The following is a 25,191-nucleotide window of genomic DNA, read 5'->3' on the forward strand; positions in this document are numbered from 1 at the left end:
TAATGGAATACAACTCTGCTATAAAAAAAGATGAAATACTTCCATTTGCGACAACATGGATGGATCTTGAGATTATTATGCTTAGTGAAATAAGTCAGACAGAAAAAGTTGAGAACCATATGACTTCACTCATATGTGGGATATAAAACTGAAAGCAACAAAGGAACAAGACAAACAAAGAAACATAAACTCATAGACACAGACAACAGTTCAGTGGTTACCAAAGAGTAAGGGGGGAGGGTAGATGGTAGAAGAGGGTAAAGGGGGGTCCAATATATGGTGACGGAAGGAGAACTGACTCTTTGTGGTGAACACACAATGCAACATATAGATGATGTCTTATAGAACTGCACACTTGAAACCTATGTAGTTTTGTTGACCATTGTCACCCCAATAAATTTTAATTAAAAAGAGAAAGCTAAGAACCCTGGCTTACACTATGTCTATGTTCTCTTCCATTCCTAAAACACAATGATTATATTTATAGAAAAATAGCACACAATTTGAGAAAAATGTACAGATGAGTTTTTCAGCTTTCCAGGTTGTACTGAACCTAGTCCAAACTTCATCAGCCCAAAGCAACCTTCAGATTTTCTCTGCTTTGCTTTTCTTAGACTCAGAGATCTCAGGAGCATGTTTATGTCTTTGTTCCATTGTAGTGATTCTGAGGTTGCACCAACCAGAAGTCAGACATTCTAAGGTTTACATCAGCCTTCCTTTCCATCTATCAGGGTAGTCCTTTACCTGCCTCATAAAAACTTACCCAAGAAAGAATGGCTATTAGTTCCATGTTCGTAAACTGTTCTTTCTCATACACAAGCCAAAAATATAAAAATAAGAGGTAGATTTTAGCTTTACAATAACACAATCTGCTACTTAAATTAAGTTTCATTGCTGTTTCTCAATTAGCATATGATTTTTTTCTGACTTTAGGACTATACTGTAGATCATGTGAATAGTGTCCCAGAGGTGTGCAACCCATAGCTGGTGACAGTCTGTTTCTGACAGTTTTCTTTTAAGTCACTCTAATAGTCTTATTTTAACAAACTCACAGACTTTGGCCTTCTGGACAAGGCATCCTTTGTCAAAACTGGTTGAAGTTACTAAAATCCCAGGCCAGATCATGTCTCACTTTTGAACAGAACATAGTTCAATATTTGGTTGGGAAGTGATTCTTCTCCTGTCTTGGGAGACTGGAAAGAATTATGACCAAAATAATTCTTAACAGTGCATTCTGCCCCCATGTTACCTAGGAGAAGGCTTCATACCAAACACACAACCAAATCCTGAGAATCAATTTACAGGAGCTCTAACATGACAAGATATGTTACCCGATTAGGCGCTTGGTAAGAATATTTTTCACTATGAGACAAGCCAGCTGATTGACAGGGACTTAGTCACATGAAATACAACATTGCAAGTGAGGACATCACATGGCAGGACTTCAGACTCAAGAGAGTGAGTGCCCATGTGGGGTGTTTAGTGTACTACCTAGAAGATATTTGGATGCTGAGACAAGATGATCATAAAATAAAGACATATTTGACATAGAAAATGAAAACTTATCTAATTAATAGTGCTTTTAGAATGACTAAAGTAGTTCAACAGGAGGACTATACTGTCCATTGTTTGAAAAGTGAGTGGCTTAAAGATGTTACCTGTTGTACTGTGGAGTTCCCACCATTTAAGATAGCAATTCCAAGTTTCAAAGTAGCAGCTACCATCGGTCCAGTTTCACCTTAAAAATAAAAAAAAAAATAGTGTTCCTTACATCATTTCACCTGCTACATTACCCTATTCTACTCAAAACATGCACTTTCAAATTATCATTAAATCTTACAAATCTGCATAATGGTGGAGGGGAACATACTGACTTATATGCCAAAAAATATGAAAAGAGTAAGAATGCATATGTTGCCATCAATGTTTCTGGCAAATTCTGCCAGAAATTGAAACGATATGAGGACATAGAAAAAAAGGAATAGGAAGAAATAATTGATTTTGAACTAGGGAAGCCTAAAATAACCATGTGCATTAAAATAATATTTTATTTTAGGATGACTTTATTAAGATGACCAGTTGCAATTTTAAGTTATCCAGATAATAATGACAAAATTTTAAATCCATCTAGCTGACTATCATTTGGTATGTTATATTTAATTGAATGTTATTCAACTGTACTTATCTTAGAAATAGGACTAATCTCCATATTTGGGATAGAAGTGCTTAATAACAGTGTACCAACATTGCTTTTCCATTCCATTACAAATTACAGTAAAAATGTTTTCAAAAAGAAAATATTACTAATGTAAGAAAAATCATCCAGAAATGGCTGGCTACTAAAAGATATACTACTACTTTAATTGTTAAAAAGGATTCACTGTAAAAGTCTACACATTTATATCAAGGGTCTGCAAACTGTGGCCCGAAGGCCAAGTTCAGCTCATCACCAGTTTTTGTAAATAAAGTTTTATTGGAACACAACCACACCGTTTACTTACATACTGTTTCTAGCTGCTTTCATGTTGCTGTAACAAACGCCATATAGCCACAAAGTTGAAAATATTTACCATCTGGCCTTTTACAGGAAACATTTGTCCACCCCCTAATTTATATGATTTTGCTAGAGTGGTATCACAACAGCATTTCCAAAACTTCATGAACAGATATAAAATAAGTCTTTTAATAAGACTGTAAAAAAGAGTCAAGGTTGGACTCAGTAAATGAGAGCTCCCATCTGTTAAGTTACCTGACCGAGTGATGAACCAGAACTTCCAGGGAATAAACAAGTCAGTAGAATTGAACCAAGGGAGTTCATGGAGCGGAAAGAGGAAGTCTAAGAACGTCCCTCCCGAGGTGACCTGGACTCACCTTTGCTGGCACTGATGGTCTGCAGCACCATCTCAGCAGCTCCACGGTCATGCAGCCTGGCTTGTTGGTACAGAAGCTTTTGCTTCTCCATTTCTTTTTCCTGAACACAAACCCCAACCATTTATGTTGTGGCGATCAGTAAGCGAGTAGCTTTCTATAAACCATATTTTTAGTCATCTCTTCATGTATGGGCTCTATGTCAACATTATGGACCATTTCAACACCAACGATGTTATTATACAGACCGTTAACATAGTCAACTCTTGGTTTTGTTTCAACTGGTTGATTAGGATGGATTTTCTCAATTTTAGTGATTTGATTAGTCCAAAGCCTGTATCATAGTTTTGAAGTCTGTACTTCATCATTGAAACTTGCACTTTCTCAATCATACATTTGGGCATAAGTTTGCCACATTTTAAATAATCTCCCGTGTCATGGCCATAACTTGATACTGCTCAGCAAATGGCTCGAGTTGAAGTTATCACTGAATGACAGAAAAACATTAACTGAGACGTGTTGGAGTTTAAGCAAAATTGAAAGCTGATATGGATAAAAAAAGTAGGCTTCAACTAAGTAGCAGACTTATGATATACAGATCTCCCCAGTGTTTCCCAGAGGATAAAAGAAGCAGTGTGCCTTTATATTTTGTATTCTCTGGCGGTAACAAACAATACTGCATGATGCTGCTGGAGCAATGGCTGAAGTTTGTTCTTTCCCACTCAAACTACCACTGAAAACATAAAGAAGAAAATATAAAGGCACAGCAAGTTCAAGACTGATAGGATCATTCACTTGAGCTATCCAGTTCGCTGGAGAATTGAGACGGAACTAAGCAGTATAAGTTGCAGAATGAGAGTTGCATAGAGCCCTATGACAGCGAGTCCATCAAATGGCGTGGTAGAGAAGCTTAGTCAATGGGACATGAAACAGTCAATTAGTATCATGTCCATAAACACAACGGCCAAAACAGATATGACCTCAGAGCAGGAAGAGCTGCAGCAGAAGTAGCCAGAGTGACAGCTTTGCCGCCATAAACTTTCCATCCAAAGTACGGAAAATAGACACTGGAAGATGGAAGAGGTTTAAAAAATGAAGGCTTGCTAGTTACAGGATATGAAAAATAAAGTGAACTAAAAGGAGGGGGGAAAAGAAATGGGCTCAAACAAATGAAAAAAAGAAACCTTTAAACCAAAAGCAACCGACACAGACATTTATGCTGTTACCAGAGAGTTCTCGCCGATGCTGGTAAAATGGTTTCTTAAATCTTTGATATTATCGTGCTGCGAAAACAAAATCGATCAGGGTGGTTTTTCACACTATAGTTAGCGTTCCTGTGGTTAATTTTTTTAATTTTGTTCTTAAATTATGTGACAGGCCTAAATGGAAGCAGAGAAAAGAAAAAGGCAGCTTTGCTTTGTAGGTAGCCATGCTGACATCTAAAAGGTTTGCCTTCATGTTTAAACCTCTTCCTGCGAAGTCAAGAACAGAACGAAAACAAAACCACACAGACACACAAAACCATATTGTCATGACAACACAGTTTCAGAAAAACTAAAAGAGGACCCTGCACCTGCTTTTCAGGTGTTGTTGAACATTGGTGAGCAACATTTGATTCTTCCTTTTAGACCCAACAATCTTTTATTGTCCTCCCATTGCCAGAGCTGTTTTTTTGGAATTTTCCTTGCCCGCTTTACCAACTCCTTTTGTGAGAGAGTTTTTCAATAAGACAGTGATAAGAAATTATTGGCTTAGGTATTGCCCTATCGTTTTCAGCAATGACAGAGGCAAGTGAGTTAGAAAGAACAGTTCTTCCGTTGACCCAATAGAACATAAAGATGGTAATCAGGACACCCAAAGAAGATCGAAGATGGCAGCACGCCATATATTTTTGAAGAAAAACAACAACAAAAACAACAATAACCTTTGCCATTTGTGCTCCAAAAGTAGGTAGGCCGGCTCAAAGATCTGCCAGAAAAACTTGTACAATACATTCTAAGGTCCCAGTATCCTTTTCAGTAACATGTCACATAGGACGAATGGCAGTCCAGAGGATCAAAACATAGACAGGAGTCATATTATCTTCTTTAAAAAATAAACTCCCTCGTTTTATATGAAAATAAAATAAACTCCCTGGGCAAAGATCACTCTCATTTTCCTTAGATAGCCTCTAAGTTTCCATAACAATAAGTATTTCAGGGGTGATGAGGATACTCGTTTGAAAAAAGTATTGACCTAAAGATGATATAATGATGGAGAGGCAGGAAATATTTCGTAAGGAGGGGTCAGGTGGACCTCTCCAAATTCCCTCTGTGGTGGACTGTGGTTTGGGAGGTCTCTTCAGGAGATCTTCAATATCATTCTTTCTGGTGCTTTACCCTGGACAGCTGCTTCTCAGTATGTAATTTAATCTCATCACTGGAAATTCTATCACAACATTGGAAAAAAAAAGAACCTTGGCAACTAAACCAGTTTTCAGACAATAAAATGATAGATTAGATGGAAAGAAAAAAGACTCCCATTTCAAATTTACTGCAGATTCGCTTTTTTAAGCAAATTGGAGGCCGATCTCTTAAAACTATTTTATTCAGGGAAATCACACCTTCAAAGGACCTTTTGACAGGTAGGGTTCCTCACCCCACCCCACCCTAGATTCTGCTTAGCGCTGCCAAAGGATCTTAAATAAACATTATAAAAAATAAATAAATAAATAAACATTATACCTTCAACCTGCAGCTTAGTCTTTCAATTATTCCAACGTTACAAAGAAAGGTTAAGGGAGGAAAGAAAAGGAGCAGCCTCACAATTTGAATTTTTCCCTTAGGCAAACAGTTCTGATTGCCAAGAGTAACCAAGAGGTATCAGCTGTTTTCCTAATAAGACTCTTGGTCTTTTCAAGGTCAATGGTGGTCATAAATCAGATGATGATCAAGTCACAGGGGTTGATGGAAGTATTGAGCATCATGATTTGCTTTAGTATAACTGAAATTTGCCATAAAATTGCTAATATTCTTCCATTTTTGGCTGAGTACCTCAAGCTTTTTTAGCACTTAATGGGGGGAAAGGGAGTTGAAAGGACTGAAAAAAAAAAAACATCCAGTCGGTTCTCCAACAACTTGCCTTATATGAGGAAAAAATATTGAAATAAAAAGAGTTAGCATGTCCCTGGCTACTTGATGGATAAAATTAATCGTTTATCTCCATAATGGAAATGATCAGGTATTTTAAACCAAGGCAGCGTGATGACAGTAAAACAATTCACATTGTTTCTGAAGGACCTTCCTCAGCTACAGGAACATTTGGGTAACATGTGCGTCACAGGCTGAGGCTACCAATTTATAGTCTGTGTTTCACACCAAATGAACCTATTCTTTTCCCCTCTCCCCTCTCCCCCTCCCTTCTCCCCCCACCTCTGTATTTCCAAGGCTTCAGCAATTGCTGAAAAGCTTTTCATAATGTTTTCCTCTTAAATGGAATGTGAAAGCTAGTTATAAGTTACTAGAAATTTCCAGGAACTAAGTTATTTTTAAAAATATTTTCTGTAATTTAATAAAATTAGAAGTCATGGATGTTAATGTTGTAAGTCATTAAATATTCTTATCTGGCATCTTAAACGTACTCATACCCTACAAGGTGATGTTGACTCTCCATATTACTAGAAAAGACAAGACTGAAATACAGAAGATGGAATTGGGGAACTACAAGGACAAAGATGACAGTCAGTGAAATGGTACCAATAATTTGGTTTACAACACAAGCAGACCAACTCAGACTAAGGCAAAGCAAGAGCAGATATAAGAGCCACATTCTCCACTTCAATTAATTTTGTTCTGTATTCCAGCTTCCAAAACTGTAGGGTGGCCACGTTCATATAGACTCGACTCTCAGCTAAAAAAACACTTATAAAATTATCCCTTTATTTAATAATAGATGGATCCCCAACCTTTTATTTTTTTTTAATTAATGAACATGTATGGAGTTTCCTAGAAGTGAAGCTCGCTAAGGACAGGGGCCACAGCTGTTTTGTTTGCTTGTTTGTTTGTTTGTTTGTTTGTCTCTTTGTTTGAACTACAATACCCATGCACATGGACTGTATATCCAGTAGAGTTCCCTGCACATAATAAATGTTCCAGAAAATGTGAATGTATGAACTAAATAATGTGATATGTAGCATGTACAATTAATCTGAAATTTTACAAAGGTTATATTTCCATTGAAGAAACTTTCTCCTTTGTAAAAGCTAGTACATGTGAAAAATGTATTTAGTTCATTTTCAGCACATGGTCTGAGAAGTTTATAGTTATAAACATACAAATAAGTAACAATTCTCAAATTGTAGTTTTGGGCTCATTTAATTTTTTGCCTGTACTTTTCATCACCCATTTCCTTTGCTGCTAAACTATCAAATAATAGAATCACCTTCCAGATTCTACCTCTCAACGGGATGAGGATAGTTTCTAATGCTCTCTCTTTAACAGAAAGAGAGAGAGATAATGAAAAAAATATGTTTTTACCCAAAGCAAATTTTGTTTAAATGTCAAAGTTTTACTAATATATGCTCAGAGATGACAAAAAGACTAAAGCAGAGAAATAGAGTTCAGTTAACGTGTTGGAGACTCTGAAGTTTTGATGAGCTCTGCATGTGACTTTATGGCTTACTTCTTCCCGTATCATCTATACTTCCATTGGAATATTGTTTCCCCTGGATTCAACATATTTAGGACTAATTAACACTCTGCTAAAGCAATAATACGCAGCAGAGCTGAAGCTGTTTTCTATTTTAAGGTCCAGATGACAAAATTCATACTACATCACAAAGAGCTTTAGTAACAAGATATAAAAGGAGAGGAAATAATGAGTAACTCTAAAATCAGAGGTTATCAAATTAGTGAAGTTGATTTGACTTATCATTAGAGAGAATATGGTTTATACCAAGCATGATATTGATTTAAAACAATCTTCATTTACCTATTTTTTTAAGCTTTAAAAGCATGACTACTGCCTTTCATACAGAAAGTAAGGGGTATGCAGTTCTATTACTATCACCTGACAAAAGAGAGAATGAGAACAGTACAGTGATTGATAACCTCTAATAATAGGAAAGTATGGTTAGATCACCAAGGTGCCAGAATGTTGGAATAATCATTGTGGGAAAAAGAGAAGTTAGAATCAATTTTATCATAGATGGGTCATAACAACTCATTATTTGGATTGTGAGATCTCCCCATCCTAGCAGTTCTAGTGTCTGCAATTCTAAGTTTTCAAAAATGGTTCTTAACCCTACCCCAGATCAACTCCTGAGAAATAGCTGTACTCTATGTACTGGTACAGTCTCAAATTCCCTACCAAGTGTCTCCTGTTTAGCTGATGGAAGGATTTCTCAAGAGACTGTCTTAAGGATACATAGCCCTTCCATTCTTCCGAACACTTGGTACTCATCTAATGGGAAGCCATCCTCAGATGAACTTTATTGTATGTATTTTCAAGTAATTATAATACTTTCACTGAATTCCCGAATACCTTTTTCATTATATCACCTGTCCTCTTCACAGAGAACATCAGGGGTAAAAATGCTTCAGGAATTTTCGTTTCTCCCAAACAAGATGACTATCTTTACCTCCTAGCATAGTAAACTGTTAAATGTATGTGATTTTATGTTGGCTGCTGCAAAGCTTGGATCAGTAGGGCGGACAACCTGCACAGAGTAGCTGAACTCTAAAGCATGGGTTTCTGGAGTAACCTCATTTCTGGAAGGTTCCACTTAGTGTCCCTAAACTCTTTTCATCCCTTGACACTTTTTCCCCCTTTGTCTGACTGTATTATGTCTCACTGTGTGATATTTTAAGTGTCAAACTAGGAAAAGGGAGATACACACATACACATACACACACACACACACACACACACACACACACGACTTTATTTTCTATCAAACATTTTTACCGTGACATTCTTATTCAGGTTTATTTTCTTATTTGGCTTCTCCACAAAAGATCAGAAGAGAACTAATGAATATGTGTAGGCTTCCATCAATATTTATGCATTTAAAAGAACTAGGAAATTTCCCCCAAAATGAAAACAACTTACTCCTGAGCAGTGAATCAGACCATTTTAAAGGTGGATACGACCCCTGCACCTCAGAACATCTAGTTTGAAGCTGTTAGCTCAAAGCACAAAACGCTGAGGCACAGAGTAAGTGAGTGTGACAGGCTGCAGTCAGCCAGACAGCACGCGGATGAGAACACAGGCCCCCTGCCCGGAGGTGCTGTGCTCACCACACTGCACACACTGCTCAGTGGACTTCCCTCACTTGATTTTAGGAGGGAAGTGAAAATGATCAAATGTAATAATAACAGCAAATGCACGTAGGGCTTGTTATGACAGGTGATGTTCTGAGCGCCTCAGAGGTATGAACTAATTCAATCCTCATCACAGTCCTGGGAGGTAGATACTCTAATTAGCCCCCATTTACAGATAGGAAAACCAAGACTCAAGATCACACAGTTAAGTGGTGGAACTGGGATTCAAACGCAGAAAGTCCACCTGAGTGTCTTAATGACTCACTGCATCCCATTTTCTACACACAATGCTGTGAAGAATAAGCTTCTACTGGGGTTATTTTTAAAATGACAGCACATGAAGTCAAATTACTGAGCATATAAAAAATGCACAATTACATGTTTAAATATATGTCTTCTATACAGTTTGCTATTTAGGTCCACACACTCATATACACAAATTACCATCTATGATATAGAGGGCTGTGCTTTCTGGGAACCTTCCTTGTGCCAGGACCAGTACTCTTTCCTGCCCAACTACTCTTCTCTCCAAGCCTTGGCTACTTGCCTTGCTTCTGAGCCAGAGTGGCTCTAGAAATGACTCACAGCGTTACTGTGGTTATGAAAGTTGGCTGCCACCATGCTACGACTCACTACGGAGACCCCATGCTGATGGATTCGGAGAGACTGGAGTCCCCAGATGCTCAGCAGGCTGGACCCAAACTGGCTCTGACTTTCCCGGGGGTTGCATGGAAAGGCTGGTTAATATCAGCAGGAAGCAGGAAGAAATCAACTCCCTATGACCAGTCAGACATAGGAGGTGGGCCGGAACCAGATAAAGTGCTCATCCTTCCTCAGGAGGCCCTGTCCCATGGTGCACACAGCCTCATTGGCAGTATCTGACGCCACCGAGCAGCTGGCGAGACTGGAGTAGCCGTGGTCAGCTCAGGAGGCATTCATTACCTTGTGTTAGCACTCTGTCCTTCCCTGTATCATCAGTTCTTTTTCCCTTACTCATGCTTCCCCAGATGGCAACACCCCGAACCCCATAAAGTGTTACTACATAATCTCTGGACTTTGTGTTCTAGGGACCCTGGGCTATGACATGAGGGCTTCACTTGAGCTGAACAATTTCATGACATAAAAATGCAGTTGGCAGGTTGCAGCAAAAGGCACGAGTTTTTGAGAACACTGGTCATCAAAATCTCTTCCTCCTCCCCCCATAGAGCTTCTGCAGTAGGAACCAAAGCATTGTATACTTTCTTGAGAAGAAGAATAATGGTTTCAATGTTTTATGTCCATAGTGGTATCTCCAATGTTTTAATATGTAAGGGCTCTCTTTGGTAAGATTCAGGAAGCCCTTCTAATATAGATTGCTGTGTTCCTATGAACAGAACAAAATACAATCTTTCAAAGATCTACTTAGGTAGCTATGGAAGAGGGGACATCTTAGAGCGAGGTCATTCTTACAGAATTACCAAAAAATGGATTCCATTCAAAATTAGATCACTGGAGGGGCCAGACAATAGTGCTATTCTCAGAGGGTAGCACTACATAACATCAGTCTTTAAGACATTATGGATCTAAGTTGATTCTTTCATACTTAATGGTCATAGTTAGCAATACAAGCTGGGAATTGCTCTGGGTTCTTAGGAATGATGTCATTTGAGATACACCTGGGGCCCATCTGGGACAGAATACAAGTTATTCTCCTAAGTTTTTATCACCGAATGTCAACTCTACCACAGACATATTTAGTATTTAAGACATAAAAAAATCTCTTTAATCAATAGTACAGACTAATACAACCTCAGGAACTCATCAGGAAATTCATCTGTGAATTAGGAATTGGACACCTGCCAGGGATGTGCAACTTGCCTAATATTTGACAAAGGTGTTCTCGGAGGCAAGATAATGCTCCTTTCCTCTGGCTTACTCAAGCTCCACTATCATTAAATTAGTGTTTTCAGTAAGTAATAAATCTGTGTTTAGCACCCTAGTATTCCACAGAAATGCTTTCACTGCATTATCATTTAATGTCATACTCTCCGATTTTAGAGAACAGCAGTAGAAGAAGCAACCGTGTGAGGAATGTTTCTGTATATTTTGCAAAATCATCGTTTAAAAATGTGGTCTACTCTGGTACCAAATCTGTTTGATAATCTCGACCGCAAAACCCATCATGCTCAGAAAAATAAAGTTATTAGACTTGAAACGTTATCATTTATTTGTTAATATTATTATTTGCTTTGGCTTATGAAAAACTCCAAGGTAAAGATTGCATTCAACTGTAGTAATTACCATTTTGGGTAATTGCTAAAATGTTTCTTCCCTTTCAATTAATGTCAGCCTCTTTATAAGATTTAACTGTCCATTTTAATAGTTTTAATATTGAAGTGGCTCAAATCTAAACAATGGTCATATAACTAAATATGCAATCAATTATTAAATAAGTAGTTGTTGGAAAAGTATATTTACATATATTACAGATGAAGCAGGGGACTAAATGACCAAGTTCAATCAGGCAGTTTTAACAGGAGCATTTGACGGAAACATACATGTGATGGCAGAAGACCTGGCAAATCCTTGGCATTTTAGCACTCTCTTCCTACCCCGCTTTCCATATTTCTTGAGCTTTACTTTCTTCCTTGTAGAAATTTCCTTATAATGTCCCACTTTTTATATCTCAAATTATTTTTGTAATTGTAGGTCAAAATGTTTTCTCTGGGCAAATTTTATAAGTGCTTAGCTATTCAAAATATTAAGAGACAGAAATAATCAAGTTCTTCCCTAGAACGAAATGCTAAAATCAAGGTTGAAGTTGTGGAATAAAATCTCCAATTACTAATTGCAGCCCTCACTAGCACAATGGAAAAAAGCAGACTTATTTCCAATGTTACCAGGAATGACATTTGTCATGTCTCTTCAAGCGACGAGACTGGTATAAAAAAAACATCAAGAGGGATGAGACCAAAAGCTGGACTGCGATGTCTCTGGTTAAAAGTTTACCACCTACGAGGGGTGGTCTCCTTGATCCCAGCACAGTGTGCAGATCGAGGTTAACAGGCACCATAAAATTTCAAATTATGAGCTACTTCAATCACAAGAATAAACCTGTGTCAAGGAAGGGACACTGAAGACTCCAACTGCATTGGCACTAGAAACTCGTAGAAAGATTGCAAGACCTTTTGTTACAAAAGAATCTGAGATGTTGGGTCTAACAAAAAGGTAAATGTCACAGAAACCGAAACTCAGACCCAGACAAATACACACACATATACAGTTTACCTTGCTGCGCTGGGATCCTGTGACCTTAGGAAGGATGAGGATAGAAGCAAAATAGCAATAAACAATTGCTCTGAAGACAGCTGGTAGACCACAAGTGGTTGCGCTTCAGAAAAATAATGTCATTTGCTGCTCACAGCCCATTCTAATTTACCTTAGTTTCTTATAATAAAGATGGACTTGAGAACAGACTACACATACATTAGAAAAGATGATAGTGCCGTATAAGAAATTAACCTTAGGGAATTTTTCTAAGCCAGCAGCAGTCATGGGTTATTTTTGAATGAGTCTGTTTTTGTATTTTTTTACCCACTGACTCAATACAACAGAAATGCTCACAACAAATTCTTCCTGAAAGAGGCACTAACTATCTATGTCCAATCCTCACCTCCACCTTTTTGCACGTCCACTTTAATTAAAGAATTACTGTTGGATCTTAATATATTTCCAGACTTGTAGCTCAAAGGCCAGACATGTACATCAATAGAACAATTTCAAAATTAAAAAGAATCTACTCTATTTTCTTCCAATTAATTTCTTTTTCAAAAGTTTAAAATAAAAATAAAACAATAACAGAAAAAATAAATAAATAAGGAGAGTGGTAATTAGAACACCTAGTTTTTCTCATAAAAAGCAAAAGTACATTCTAAGCACAGGGGGGGAAATAATAATTACTTTCCTTGTGTCTAGTCAACAATGAGTAGTATTTCGAATTATGCAGATATTTAAAAGCTGAGAACATCTGAGAAAATAATCATAAAATAAAAGATGGTCCTAGGCATATATGCTACTTCATGCAAGCAAACCACACCATGTGCCACCATCTACATATGTACAGGGAATGAGTGACCTAACTGGGCAGAAGTCACAAGAAGTCAAATCTTTCTGACTTCTTTAATACAGAAAAAAATAGCAAACCATGGGTTTAATTAAGAACTCAATGTCATGTTGTTCATCAACATTTTCCTCACGTGTCTGTTGGAAATTTCAGATCACAACATTCACTGAGATGAGAACAATTTGAAGCCATCTCATCTCTGAGGGTTCTCAGGAGCACTCATTCTGAACATATGGGTTCACTTGATTATTTAACTATTCTATGTCCCTTGATCTTAACTTCAGCAAATGTTAGGACTCAGATTGTCCCTCCAGCTTCTGACATGCAGTTCCTTGACACAATAAGCTGCGATAAGCCATGAAGCAAGAAACATAAATGTCAGTTAGAAGATATGAAACAATACTTCCAAGTTGGAAAAGACAAATCTAGAAAGATCCATCTTACTTCAAAACTCTTCACTTCTTCTTCACCATCATCATCTTCCTCATCATGACAACTCTGATGCAGGGAAAAATTAAAAAAAAAAAAAAAGGTCAACAGGATTAGAATATGTTTAGGCAGACAGTACAAAAGAATTCAGCTTAGATATCAAATCATTTGCATTAATTGATCACTGACATTGTTTAAATGTATGTAATATATTAGGTGCAATAAGTTTAGACTACATCATCAATGAATTCATGACCTGAAAGAAAATTTTACTGGGCTTTTAAAAAATTAAAATGTTAAATTACCAATTTTATATATCTCATATTTATGAGGGCAATATCATATTACACATACTACTTGTTCATGTATTTGCCTCATTCAAACCAAATTGTAAGCCTTACAGACAAACATCATTTTCTCTTTATGCTGCCTTTACAACTCACTAATACAGACACTTGGAATAACTATGGATTAAAATTCATAGAAAGCAGTGTCCGTTAATTAGAGTGAATCTTGTGCTCCCTTTTTAAGTTCATTTTTTATTTGCTCCAAAAGAAAAAAGTGAAAATATAACTGCTACTAATATTACTCTTTCATAGAAAAATTGTAAAACTGACTATTCTATTATTCTAAGTTATTTTCCCCAGAACTGAGATAGGAGCAGTGCTAATCCACACATGTATTTTTCATCTGATTCCCACAGCTGAAACTCTTTTAGGAGGCTGAGCAACACACTGGTTGGGAACATGACCTCAGGCTGCACAGCGCCTGGTTCAAATCCTACTGCTGCCAATCATTAGCTGTTCTGGCGAGGGCAAGTTCCTTCACCTCTCTGGGTCCTGTTTCCTCAGATATAAGATGGAAATAAGAAAAAAGAATACCCAAGACTTGAGAGGATAACATGAATTAACATATATAAGTTCTTTGTAATTTAGAAACAAGTGTCTGAAAAATAATACACTTTTAAGAAATCTCAACTGCTATTATGACTGTGGTTTAGGAGTATCACATGTATCACATGACCACAGGAAGCTGATCATTAACCAATACTATGGTAGGAAGGAACCTATCGCTCTTCAGTTGGATTGGTCCAGTCCTTCCAAGGATTTCTTATGGTTCGTGAGTACTCGGTGTATCAGTGAAGCACACAGAAGCCAGCGGTTAAATGTGTTACAAATCAGAAGAAAACACTTTTAATTCAGTGATTCACAGTACTTTGAGATTGGAGATAAAGACGGGATGGGAGGGAAGGCACAACTGTGATCCTTCCAACCACTCAGTGACAAATTTTACAAGGTTTCTCACGTTCTTTTGTTCATTCAACAAATATGTACTGGGCATACCCCCTTCCGGGCAGAATAATAAGAATGTGAACATGGTTTGCAAAAGAGAAAATAAAGGGGACACAGACCTCTGACAGTTTCACTATGTGGAAAGGTGTTACACAGTGTGTTTCACCAGGAAAACAAAGGTGTTAATTATTCATTCAGAGTGCAGGAAATGTCCCACTGTGCACTAATGTCATCTTGGTTCGCATGTCATCCATTAGCCAAGCATTTTGAAAATAAGAACCCACGAGAACTTCAGTATAACCTATCTGGAAGGCAAATATGTGGTCCTCTTTAAATACTGTACATCTAAGGTCGAATACAGAGGAATTGGGCTTATCTGCACCTTAGATGATCAATGTCTTGTTAGTAATGGGGATTGGAGACCATAGTGGTCTAATCAGGCAACAACGTGTTTACTATTTAAGCAAAGTAGAATAGTAATATAAAATGTCTCTTAAGGGTACAGAGTTTTAAATTTTCTCAAATGTATTATCTCTTATATAAATGTCATTACCTTCAGAAATACTGGAGAGGAACAAGGTTTGAGATGAATATATTCAGAAAAAAAATTGTCATTTTGAGCTATAACCATACGCTTTTAAGCTATAACATTCGTATGTTTGCTTTTGCATAAAGGAAATTAGAGCTCCAGCTGACAAATATGGTTTATAAAGAATTATGCTGCAATAAAATTTTTAAACTTAAAAAAAAGGAAATTTAGCGAGATTTGCTTCTGATAAGGTTAAAAACTGTGTGTGTGTGTGTTTTAAACCTACTAAGCCTGATCTATGTGGCAAAAACATGTAACTGACAAAATTCATCAAACCCATGAACTACTTGAAACTTCTGATTGGCATGAAGATGTGCTCAGGCCCTCAAGAAACTACAGCAGATCTCTAATAATTTTTTAAGATACTGGACAGAAACAGAGGATTTATAGGCATAGGAAATACATTTTTAATAGCAAAGTGCATCCATGTAATATATATGGTAATGCAAAGTAAATAGGGAGTTCTATAAATCCTGGTCACAGGATTTAGCTTTCTGGACCAAAATGATAAATTCCAGGCAACGAGGCGTGACAGCACATGCCAGGAAAGAAAAAAAGTGAATAAAATCATACACAAAGAGGCAGAAGCATGGAATAGAGAATTTAGAAGAAAAAAATGAGAGAAACTAAAACAGAGAGTACTTCAGACCCTTCAGGTATCTAGATCAAAGTTCAGAATTGGCAGTGAGAATACGTCAAGCAGTAGATAGAGAACTTCACCTGGCCAGTATCTCCTGGAAATTTCATTCTGCAAAACAAGTATATTTCATATACTCTTAAGTTGCCTTTCTGAATGTGTGACTCCTCAGAAAATGGAAGAAGCCAAAACAGAAATTTTAGTGTGGATTTAAATCTGACTAAGAGCTAATAGGTAAGAAAGAGGCAAGGGAACTTTCATAAGAAAGTGACTCTGTCGTTTTATAATTTTAACCAACAAAGAATGGCTCCATGAGCATAACTTGATGTGTATCTTAAAATTTTTGATAAAAGTTAATAAGAGAAGGAAGAGGAAAAGTTCTCCTTATGCAGAAACTCAATAGAATAAAAACAACATTGAGTGTTTAATTAATGATGGTAGCATTCTAGATTCTTCCACATTGCTATCTTGTTCAAATTGGTAAAACCATCAGGATGAAACAGCTTAGACAGTTCAGTAGGGATGAGGGGTAGTAAAGAGACGTCCTGACAGCCAAGCATAAGTGGCCATGATGAGGACAAAAGTGGGTGACAACAGCAAACCAATCTGGATGCACTGGAAATTCTGTGCTAAGATTTGTAAAAGAGGAAGCATGCATGATGGAAGCAGGGGGCTTGAAAGATAGGCGGGAAAAAAAAAGAATATTAACTTAAGGTTTAGAACAAAGTGTGGCTTGAAAAATACTAAGACTTAAAATGATTTTGAAAGATAGAGCCAAAGCAAGAGAACAAGGAACAGTACATACATGATTGAGAGTAAATGCTGTAATAATCTAGTAATAATAATAATAATTACGATGAAGTACAGAACTGTCCATTATCTTTTTGCTTCCGACTAACCACCAAAAAGAAGTGAGTTTTAAAAATAAACATTACCTAGCTAAGAGAAATGAAAATTAAGATCCCAATGAAATACCATTTTACACCTATTTGATTGACACAAATAACTTGTAATTCACAAAAGTCTGGATGAATCTTATAAAACTATTGAGTGAAACAAGTACCAGAAAATTACATACAGCCGACTGACCTTTGAAATGTTAAAAACTAAAATAAAAAAATATAGAATTATACGTGTAATATATGTAAATATGTAACATATGTATTAATAAATAAGTACAGTAAATAAAAACTTCATAAAAGGAAAGTAAGGGTATCTTAAACATAAGATTCAGGATGCTGGTTTCCTTATGGAGGGAGATAGGGTATGAGTTAATGGGGGACCATTAGATTATATGTAAGTTATGGTCAAGTTCTTAGCTTTTCTTGTGAGTGGTGAGTTTATGGGTATTTCCCACAATATAATGTAATGTAAAATAATGTTTTATTTTTACATTATTAAAAATAACTAAATAAAATGAGGCCACTAATGGGCAATGATGAGTATATCATGAATTCCAAACTATGATTAACTTAATTCTGTGTTCCTATGCTTAAAAAAAACAATTAAGACTGTAAATAAAAACCTAATTAAGATGTAAATGATGCCTCCCAAAGGTCCTGCAATGGTGAAGGAAGAAGACAGTCTCTTGAAGTGAGTGCAAGTTTCAAGACTCCAAGGCATATGCAAATGCAAAATGACTGTTTGTAAACTGTGAGTCCACGAAGGCCAGAGAAAGTTCAGAACTACTGGGTGCTGATTTTCAAAATGAAGAAAGACTGTCCAGAAACTGCATTCTAAGAAGCTTGATATTAATCACCAAAACTTTCACCTAAGATACACATAGGGAAAGCACACTTGTCAATTCTGTGGTCAATACAAACAGACAGAGGTACGTGACACTGGATGATGGAACTGAACTTTAAAAATATTTTGACCTTGGGCAATGGACTGACACTACATAGGGAAATGAAGTCATACACTTAATTAAAAAGTACACCAACTGTCAAAATATGGGTATGTGAGATACAACTCCTAAGTGACATTAGGTTAACAGGCAATCTCAAAAGGAAACAAACATGTGATCTGGCTGCCAAAAAATTAATGAATTCTTCCAATTTACTGCAAATGTACAGGACCCTAAGGCAAAATAAGCAAGGCCAGAGTCTCAATATGGATCACAGGTGACCTGTAACTAGCATACTGTGTTCAATGAATTTCTGGGGGGCACATCTTGATAAATTAGAGCACAGCAGATAGAATGAACTGAGCGACAAAAGCTTGGCATTCCTGGGACACATTTCACAATAAAAGGAATAAGATTGTTTAATTATGAAGGGGAAGACTTCGAGAGAAAGTAAGCCTCATCAAAAATTTGACCATCTGTCCAAAGAGATCAGATTCAGCTTTAGGACACAGCCAAACAAAGAGACAGATTCTGCTGCAATCACACGGAAGAGGTGTAACGATCAGTAGCACCCCACTCTCACTACTTGTGGCTTCTGCAACTGCCGAGGATGACAGTCCACGATTCTTTTACCATTTCCTTATATCAGCTCCCTCTTTTCTTATTTCCTTATTTATTCTAGTGGGAATCCCAGACTCAGGGTCTCAGCCACACTCCTAGCGACAGACAAAACCCCTCTGTCTGGCACACATCGTTCTCTCAATGAACGTAACTTCCAGCCATCTCTGAATTCGCATTTGGTTTCTGATTGCTGCTAGAGAAAAGTCACACAGCTGGGAAGATTGGAACTGCAAATTCACAGACTGTAAATAAAAACCTAATTAAGATGTAAATGATGCCTCCCAGAGGTCCTGCACTGGTGAAGGAAGAAGACAGTCTGAAGAAGGTGGAAGAAGACCACCTGAGCCAGGCTTTCTACAGCACTGCGTCCCGCTTTAGTTCCCGGGCAATACTCCAGGCCTATTTCCACAAGGAGGAAACATCCTTCCTCTTTTCTCTTTTAACCCAGGGTCTTTTAAACTATGGGTTTCAACCCATTAATTGGGCATGAAATCTATTTAGTGAGTGTGGATCTCACACATTTTTTAAAGTTAAATAGAAAATATCAGACTATACTGCTCATAGGACGGTATAATTCCATGAAAATCTTTTTTCAAAGCACCTATTTTTATGTTTCTATAAATATGCTGGTAAAATGTATTTCTTACTGCAGGTTACGGTTTAAAATAATGCTGGAAAACCATGACATTCGCCTTGCGCTCTGCAACCTGTCTTGTTTCCCCACTCCCACCAATGCAAGGCCTCGCTCCACGAGTTAGTCCCCTGCCCATTCTACTGCATTCTTCACACAAGGAGAGAAGCAGCTTCAAATCTCTCTCTTGAAAAAAGTAAAGAAATAGCAAATGAACAAAATAATCCCCCTTCAACCTCCCAATTCCATCAGGATATTCATCATCTTCTTCCTCCTCCTTCTCAATCTTCTCAGTCATGTCTCTGCCATGTCTCCTGACACGTGACTTACTTCCCCACAACATGGCACTGGCACCAGCGGCCCCTCTCCACCGTCCTCTGAACTGTTCTGACCATGGTCATGTGATGAACACATAATCAGACCTCACCTGCGCAACCCCTCAGAACACACCTTTGTTGACCATACACTTACTCCAACTAGAGCCTATCAATGCTCACTAAGATTCCCTATTTTTTTTTAAATGGGCTTCTTCTCTCCATCTTTCAATCATCCATATCCATAGAGGCTCGGTCCTAGGCCTTCTTCTCTTCTCAGGCTGTTCTCTGTCTGGGTAAGACCAACAATGTCTATGGCTGCAATGACCTTGGAATCTGATGGAGCCCAGGGCTATATTCATTAGCCTCCCAGAGATACTGAATGTCAGACATAAACATCTTATCATATTTGTGGCATCTCCACTTAGTTGTCTCACACACTTCTTTAATTGACATGTCCAAAATTTAATTTGTTATCTTTTGTCTTCACACCAGACCTGCAATTATTCTGGAGCTCCCCATCTTAAAACATGGTAGTCATCTACCCAGCTGCCCAACTCAGAAGCCTGAGAGATACCGTGGCTCCTCTTTCAGACTCATGCCCTCATTCACCTTCCAGTTGTGAGAGTGTTTTTATAATCATCTGTTTAAATTGTGTTCTCCATCAGATAATTAATTCCAAGGAGACAGGGTGTGGGTCTTTCTTCCTTATTCACCATGCTATCTCCAATACCTTGATGCCCAGGGAATATATGTGGAATGAATGGATGTTTGGAAAGTTAGTGAGCTCCCCATAAATAAAATGTTCAAGGAGGAAACAATGATTGCCTGTTAAGGAAGTTAGAAGAAAGATTAAAGCAACAAGTGGAAAGCTTAGGTTTCTAAGGTGTAACAGTGTTTTATTTTAGTCCAAAAATACAGATATTCTTTGTCAGATGGTAATGATTTTCCTTTATTAAAATTACACATTAAGACTGATGTTTATTTACCTTTGCCATAATATCTGCATAGGCCATATATAAATAATCTTCCTCTAGTTTGCTATGGAAAACAAGAAAGAAAAAAACAAAACATCATTTTAAGCAGAAAGCTAGTCATATGCAAAATTACCATCACTGTATAAAATATAACCTTTATTTTTTAACTATTACACCCTTTTTAAGTGAAATTAACACAAAAATTAGGCAAAGTAACCATTCAAAATATTATAGAGTCACAAAGTAAAGATATCAGACCTCCTAAACAGCTGTCCCACCTTACCTTCCAGAAGTGGTTCGTTCTAAGTGTCACAAAATAAATGGTCTATTGATTTACACACAAAGGCAATAACTTTAATTTTCTTGAAACTACAAAAGTTGAAACAAGCAAATTTAAATGAGGTAGGAGCTTTCTACAGCAGAAGTGATATTTGACATTTGATGGAAAGACTCCCCAAATTATGCTATAAAATCATAATGATGATTTTTAAAATATAAGAAAAGTTTAAATATGTTCATTATCCTTTAATGGTACGGAAACCATTAATTCATGAAAAAAAGGTCTTCATCAAAAATAGCTAATTTTTGCCAAGTTATTTTAGCAGTTTTACACTTCAGCCATCAGAACAATTCACTTGTGAGAAATACCTCATTACCTGCCAATGCCAGACAGAGAGTTGCTCTATGCTTAGGGATGAGATGATTTTGTTAGTTAGGGAATAATCAGAGAGAGAGAAATGGTGAGAGAAGGGAGGATCTCGTAGGCTAAGAGGGAGAAATGCACATTATTAAGGCATGCATAGAGGCCAAACGACCTTTCAGGACTCTGAGAAAACTTGTGGGTAAAGACTGATAATTAATTCCTCTCCTAGTTTCTTCTGAGAATGAGACTGCGGCCTGCAGCAAAGCAGGCTCTCTTTCAGTGGCAGGGAAGGGGATAATGGTTGTATAAACTTAGCAGCGTCTGTCTAGAAGCCCGACTATGCAGCGCCCCCTGCAGGGAGCAGAAGCAGAGCACATTTTGATAACCCAGTACATTTCCTTATTAACTCCATAGAGGTTTGCCCTTTGTGGCTTTGGTGAGGTCCTATGAAAAAGACTGCAGGCGCCAAGAAACATGGAGAATGCACTTAAAATAGTCCTCAAAGAAACTTCCCACTGAGATGACGGCTTACCCACATCCTAAAGGTTTCCTAAGACCGATCACTGCACAATGGCAATACAATGTACTCAGGACATTTTAGGTAAATTGTGGGTCCATACATTTGGGGGTACTGGAATTTCCTTTGAGCTCTTTAACTTATAAACGCTGTGTATAATAAAGAGAAAAAAATCCTTTTATAAGAAAATTCAGAATCAACTCAATCAGCTAATTACAAAGTTATGAAAAACTAGAGTACATATTAAAGCTTGAAACTGAATGAATGTTGGTCCCTAGTTGTGTGCCAGACCAGTCCTATCGCTGAACGACTCTCTCTCCCCTAACAAGAACAAGACGAACCTGAAACATGAACACATGACACACAGACCCTCAGACACAGCTTCCTGTATTTGTCCTCCCTATGTCTGACATGGCCCTTCCAACCATACCATTTCTCCGTTAAGGCCGTTCGACTAAACAGAAGGATCAGCTGGTGCAGAGGATCCACTCTCTTCGTGCCTTCATCTTCCTCTGTAGGTTCTGCTCCAGGTTTCTACAAAACAGTTTCATTTATAAAATTTCACAATTCAATGACAAGGTCACTCAAATCTAGGAGCAATATGAGGGCTAGGAACAACAAATAAAAGGAAAACCCTTCTCTGCAGTGTGACAATGTGTGAGCGTGTGTGTGTGTGTGTGTGTGTGTGAGTCTGTGTGAGTGTGTCTGTCTGTCTGTGTTACATTACCAATGCAAAGCTATGGAGCTTAAAAAAAGGTATATATTCATTGCACCAAAAACACTGTTGGGCAAGAATGTCTTAAATCATTTAACCATTCTGAATGCTATTTTTATAAGCAGATTCACAACTAACTGAAAGTGTATTTGCAACATAGATTTCAGCTTTAGAGAAGGCTCAATTGACACAGATTTGCAATAAAATGCTAAAACACTCCAAGCGTAAAAATTTAGTTCACACAGCAGTTCAAACTGATTAGCAATGAAACATTTTCTTAGCCTACACAATGATAGTCAAAGAATGCTAAATGGGTTAATGCTTGAACAATTTGCACTTTTTTTTTCAGTTACTTTTAAGACTTAAAAAATAAGTTTGTACTTTCCTCACCATGAGGAAAATTATTAAGCACTTTTTACTGATTGTGCAATTAATCAATCTTGACTTTTTGTTGAATGACAATGAATTTTATATCTTCACTGACTTACTCATTCACTTTTTTATTTTACTCTTTACATAAATGTTCTCTCCTGGCTTTAAGGTTCAATGTTGCAGGACCTGGTTAAATTTCTACAATGCATCCTACAGTCTACAGGTTGCTTTGGTTATAAAGACAAATTGAATTCATTTAAAATATCTTGAGGTGATCAGGATGAAGTTTTCATGAACTGAATTAGTTTTTCCCCCCATTTTATTCCCTGATAATTTATGAGTTAAAAAAAAAAATTAACTTTTAGATAAGAGATCTTTGAATTGGGAATCATGAAGCCTCTAACCAGTCCACAAAATCCTGTGGAACGGGATGCTTGCACATCTCCCTGAGAAGATGGCTTTTGTCAGACTTTTAAACCAGTCTGAGACCAATAAACGATTATGACTGCTTTCTCGGTTGCCTCCTCATCAGTATGGCTGACGAAAATTCTCCTTGCTTTCTACTACATTTATGTGACTTGTGTCCAAAGTTCTCTGCTCTGCATATTTTTAAAAACCAGCTACTTTTCATTCGCTTTTGTTAACCTTCAACTTATTTTTGGTGCGTGACTTCTTTATGGTTCAGCTTTTATAGTTCTATCCTGGCTCTGAGGTGTGGAACGGTGCTTTGAAGATGAATTTAAAAGAATAACAGTCAAAGCTTAGTTAATAAGAAACTTGTATAATGCTTCTTCAACTCTGAATTGCTTGATGTTGAGGAGATCTCTTTGAAATAAGAAGAGCGAATCCTGCCCTAAATGCTGGATGCAGTAACAATGGAGAACAGAGTCCCTGAGACCAACATACTGCAGTGACATTTTCTCTTTAATGTGACATGGTAACCGCTCACACCGTTATGCCACCAAACCCAAATTCGCTTTCATCTTATAAGCGCCGTTAAAAACATACTGCTAAATCTTCTATCAGTTTATCTTCAAAGTAATGTTCTTCTGTTTCAATCCAGGACTTTTCATATCCCTGAAGAAAGAGATTGACGGCCCGATGCCTAAAAGATAAGCGTAAGTTCAAACACAGTGTCGATTTTTTAAAATAAATTAAAAAGGTATGCAGTAGTGCCTTATCACTGGATTTCTGTGAACTAAAAACTGAAATATAAATAACCTCCTACTTTTTTTTTTTTTTAAGTTGGGCTCAGGTCACAGTGGCCCATGCAGGGATCGAACCAGCAACCTTGGTGTTAGCCGCACCACACTCTAACCAACTGAACTAGCTGGCCATCCCACTAAACCTCGTACTCGATTGGAGAGGCAGCCATCGTAGAGCAGAGAACAAGATTAAATCCTGGCTGAGCGACTTCTAAGCTTCGTGACACTGGTCATATTATCTAACTTTGCCAACTTTCGTTTTTCCCGTTATAAAACTAGGGTAACCTTATATACACTTCAATCTTGTGAGACTTAAACTGAGATAAAGAATATAAAGCACACCAACTAGATGCTCATTCAAGGTACTGTGTTTCCCTGAATATAAGACCTAGCCGGACAATCAGCTCTAATGCGTCTTACAGACGCAAATATTATAGAGCAAATATTATAGAGCAAATATTAATATAAGACCCAGTCTTATTTTACTATAATGTAAGACCAGGTATAATATAATATAATATAATATAATATAATATAATATAATATAATATATAATACCTGGTCATATTAATTTTTGGTCCAAACGATGCATTAGAGCTGATTGTCCGGCTAGGTCTTATTTTCGGGGAAACAGGGTGGCTATTAGGACAAAATGACTCTGGATAAACAGTGTAACACCTTGTGACACTTATTCAGTGTTTGAGTTAACACAGATACTGGCCCCGAGGATTACAAAACAGACTGGAATACCGATGGGACATGGTTGCCTATGAAATCAAAGAAGACCAATGAAGACCAGAAGATCAGTAAATTCCTCATGAAGCTGATGAGAGATGTGGATAAGATGCCAATGTAAGAAAAAACGAAAGAAAAGATATAAGAAAAAATAAAATAAGGGAATCATAAGAGAATATCAGAAGTGTTAAAATGAGACAGTACCTTTGCAGGAAGGGACGCTGGGCTTAACGCCAACAAAGGCAGGCTAAGGAGTCATGAGACAGATAGTCAGGTTTATGAAGGGCCTTGAAAACTGGGGAGAGGTGACAAAGCAGCTGGAACTGCTAGAAGCCACCATAAACTCGTACACGAGACAGGCATGATGAGGAAAGGGTCAGCCTCACTGGTACATCAGAA

The 25,191-nt window shown here is 37.4% G+C and overlaps 1 protein-coding gene across 4 annotated transcripts in view; it reads right to left on the reverse strand.

Annotated features, from left to right (window-relative positions):
- RYR2 (ryanodine receptor 2) overlaps positions 1–25,191 on the reverse strand; it is a 567,940-nt gene that overhangs the window by 60,425 nt on the left and 482,324 nt on the right. For 2 of the 4 annotated variants that reach the window (XM_081039033.1, XM_081039031.1), the window contains 7 exons: positions 23,861–23,957; positions 22,196–22,299; positions 20,618–20,669; positions 13,714–13,767; positions 12,435–12,458; positions 2,872–2,971; positions 1,659–1,738 (listed from right to left, as the gene is read on the reverse strand). In XM_081039033.1, the coding sequence (XP_080895159.1) occupies positions 1,659–1,738; positions 2,872–2,971; positions 12,435–12,458; positions 13,714–13,767; positions 20,618–20,669; positions 22,196–22,299; positions 23,861–23,957 (511 nt within the window). The remainder of the gene's footprint in view (positions 1–1,658; positions 1,739–2,871; positions 2,972–12,434; positions 12,459–13,713; positions 13,768–20,617; positions 20,670–22,195; positions 22,300–23,860; positions 23,958–25,191) is intronic. The other 2 variants (XM_081039034.1, XM_081039032.1) reach the window with 1 other exon arrangement.

This window comes from Rhinolophus hipposideros (genome assembly GCF_964194185.1).
Source record: "Rhinolophus hipposideros genome assembly, chromosome: 26".
Lineage (NCBI taxonomy): Eukaryota > Metazoa > Chordata > Mammalia > Chiroptera > Rhinolophidae > Rhinolophus > Rhinolophus hipposideros.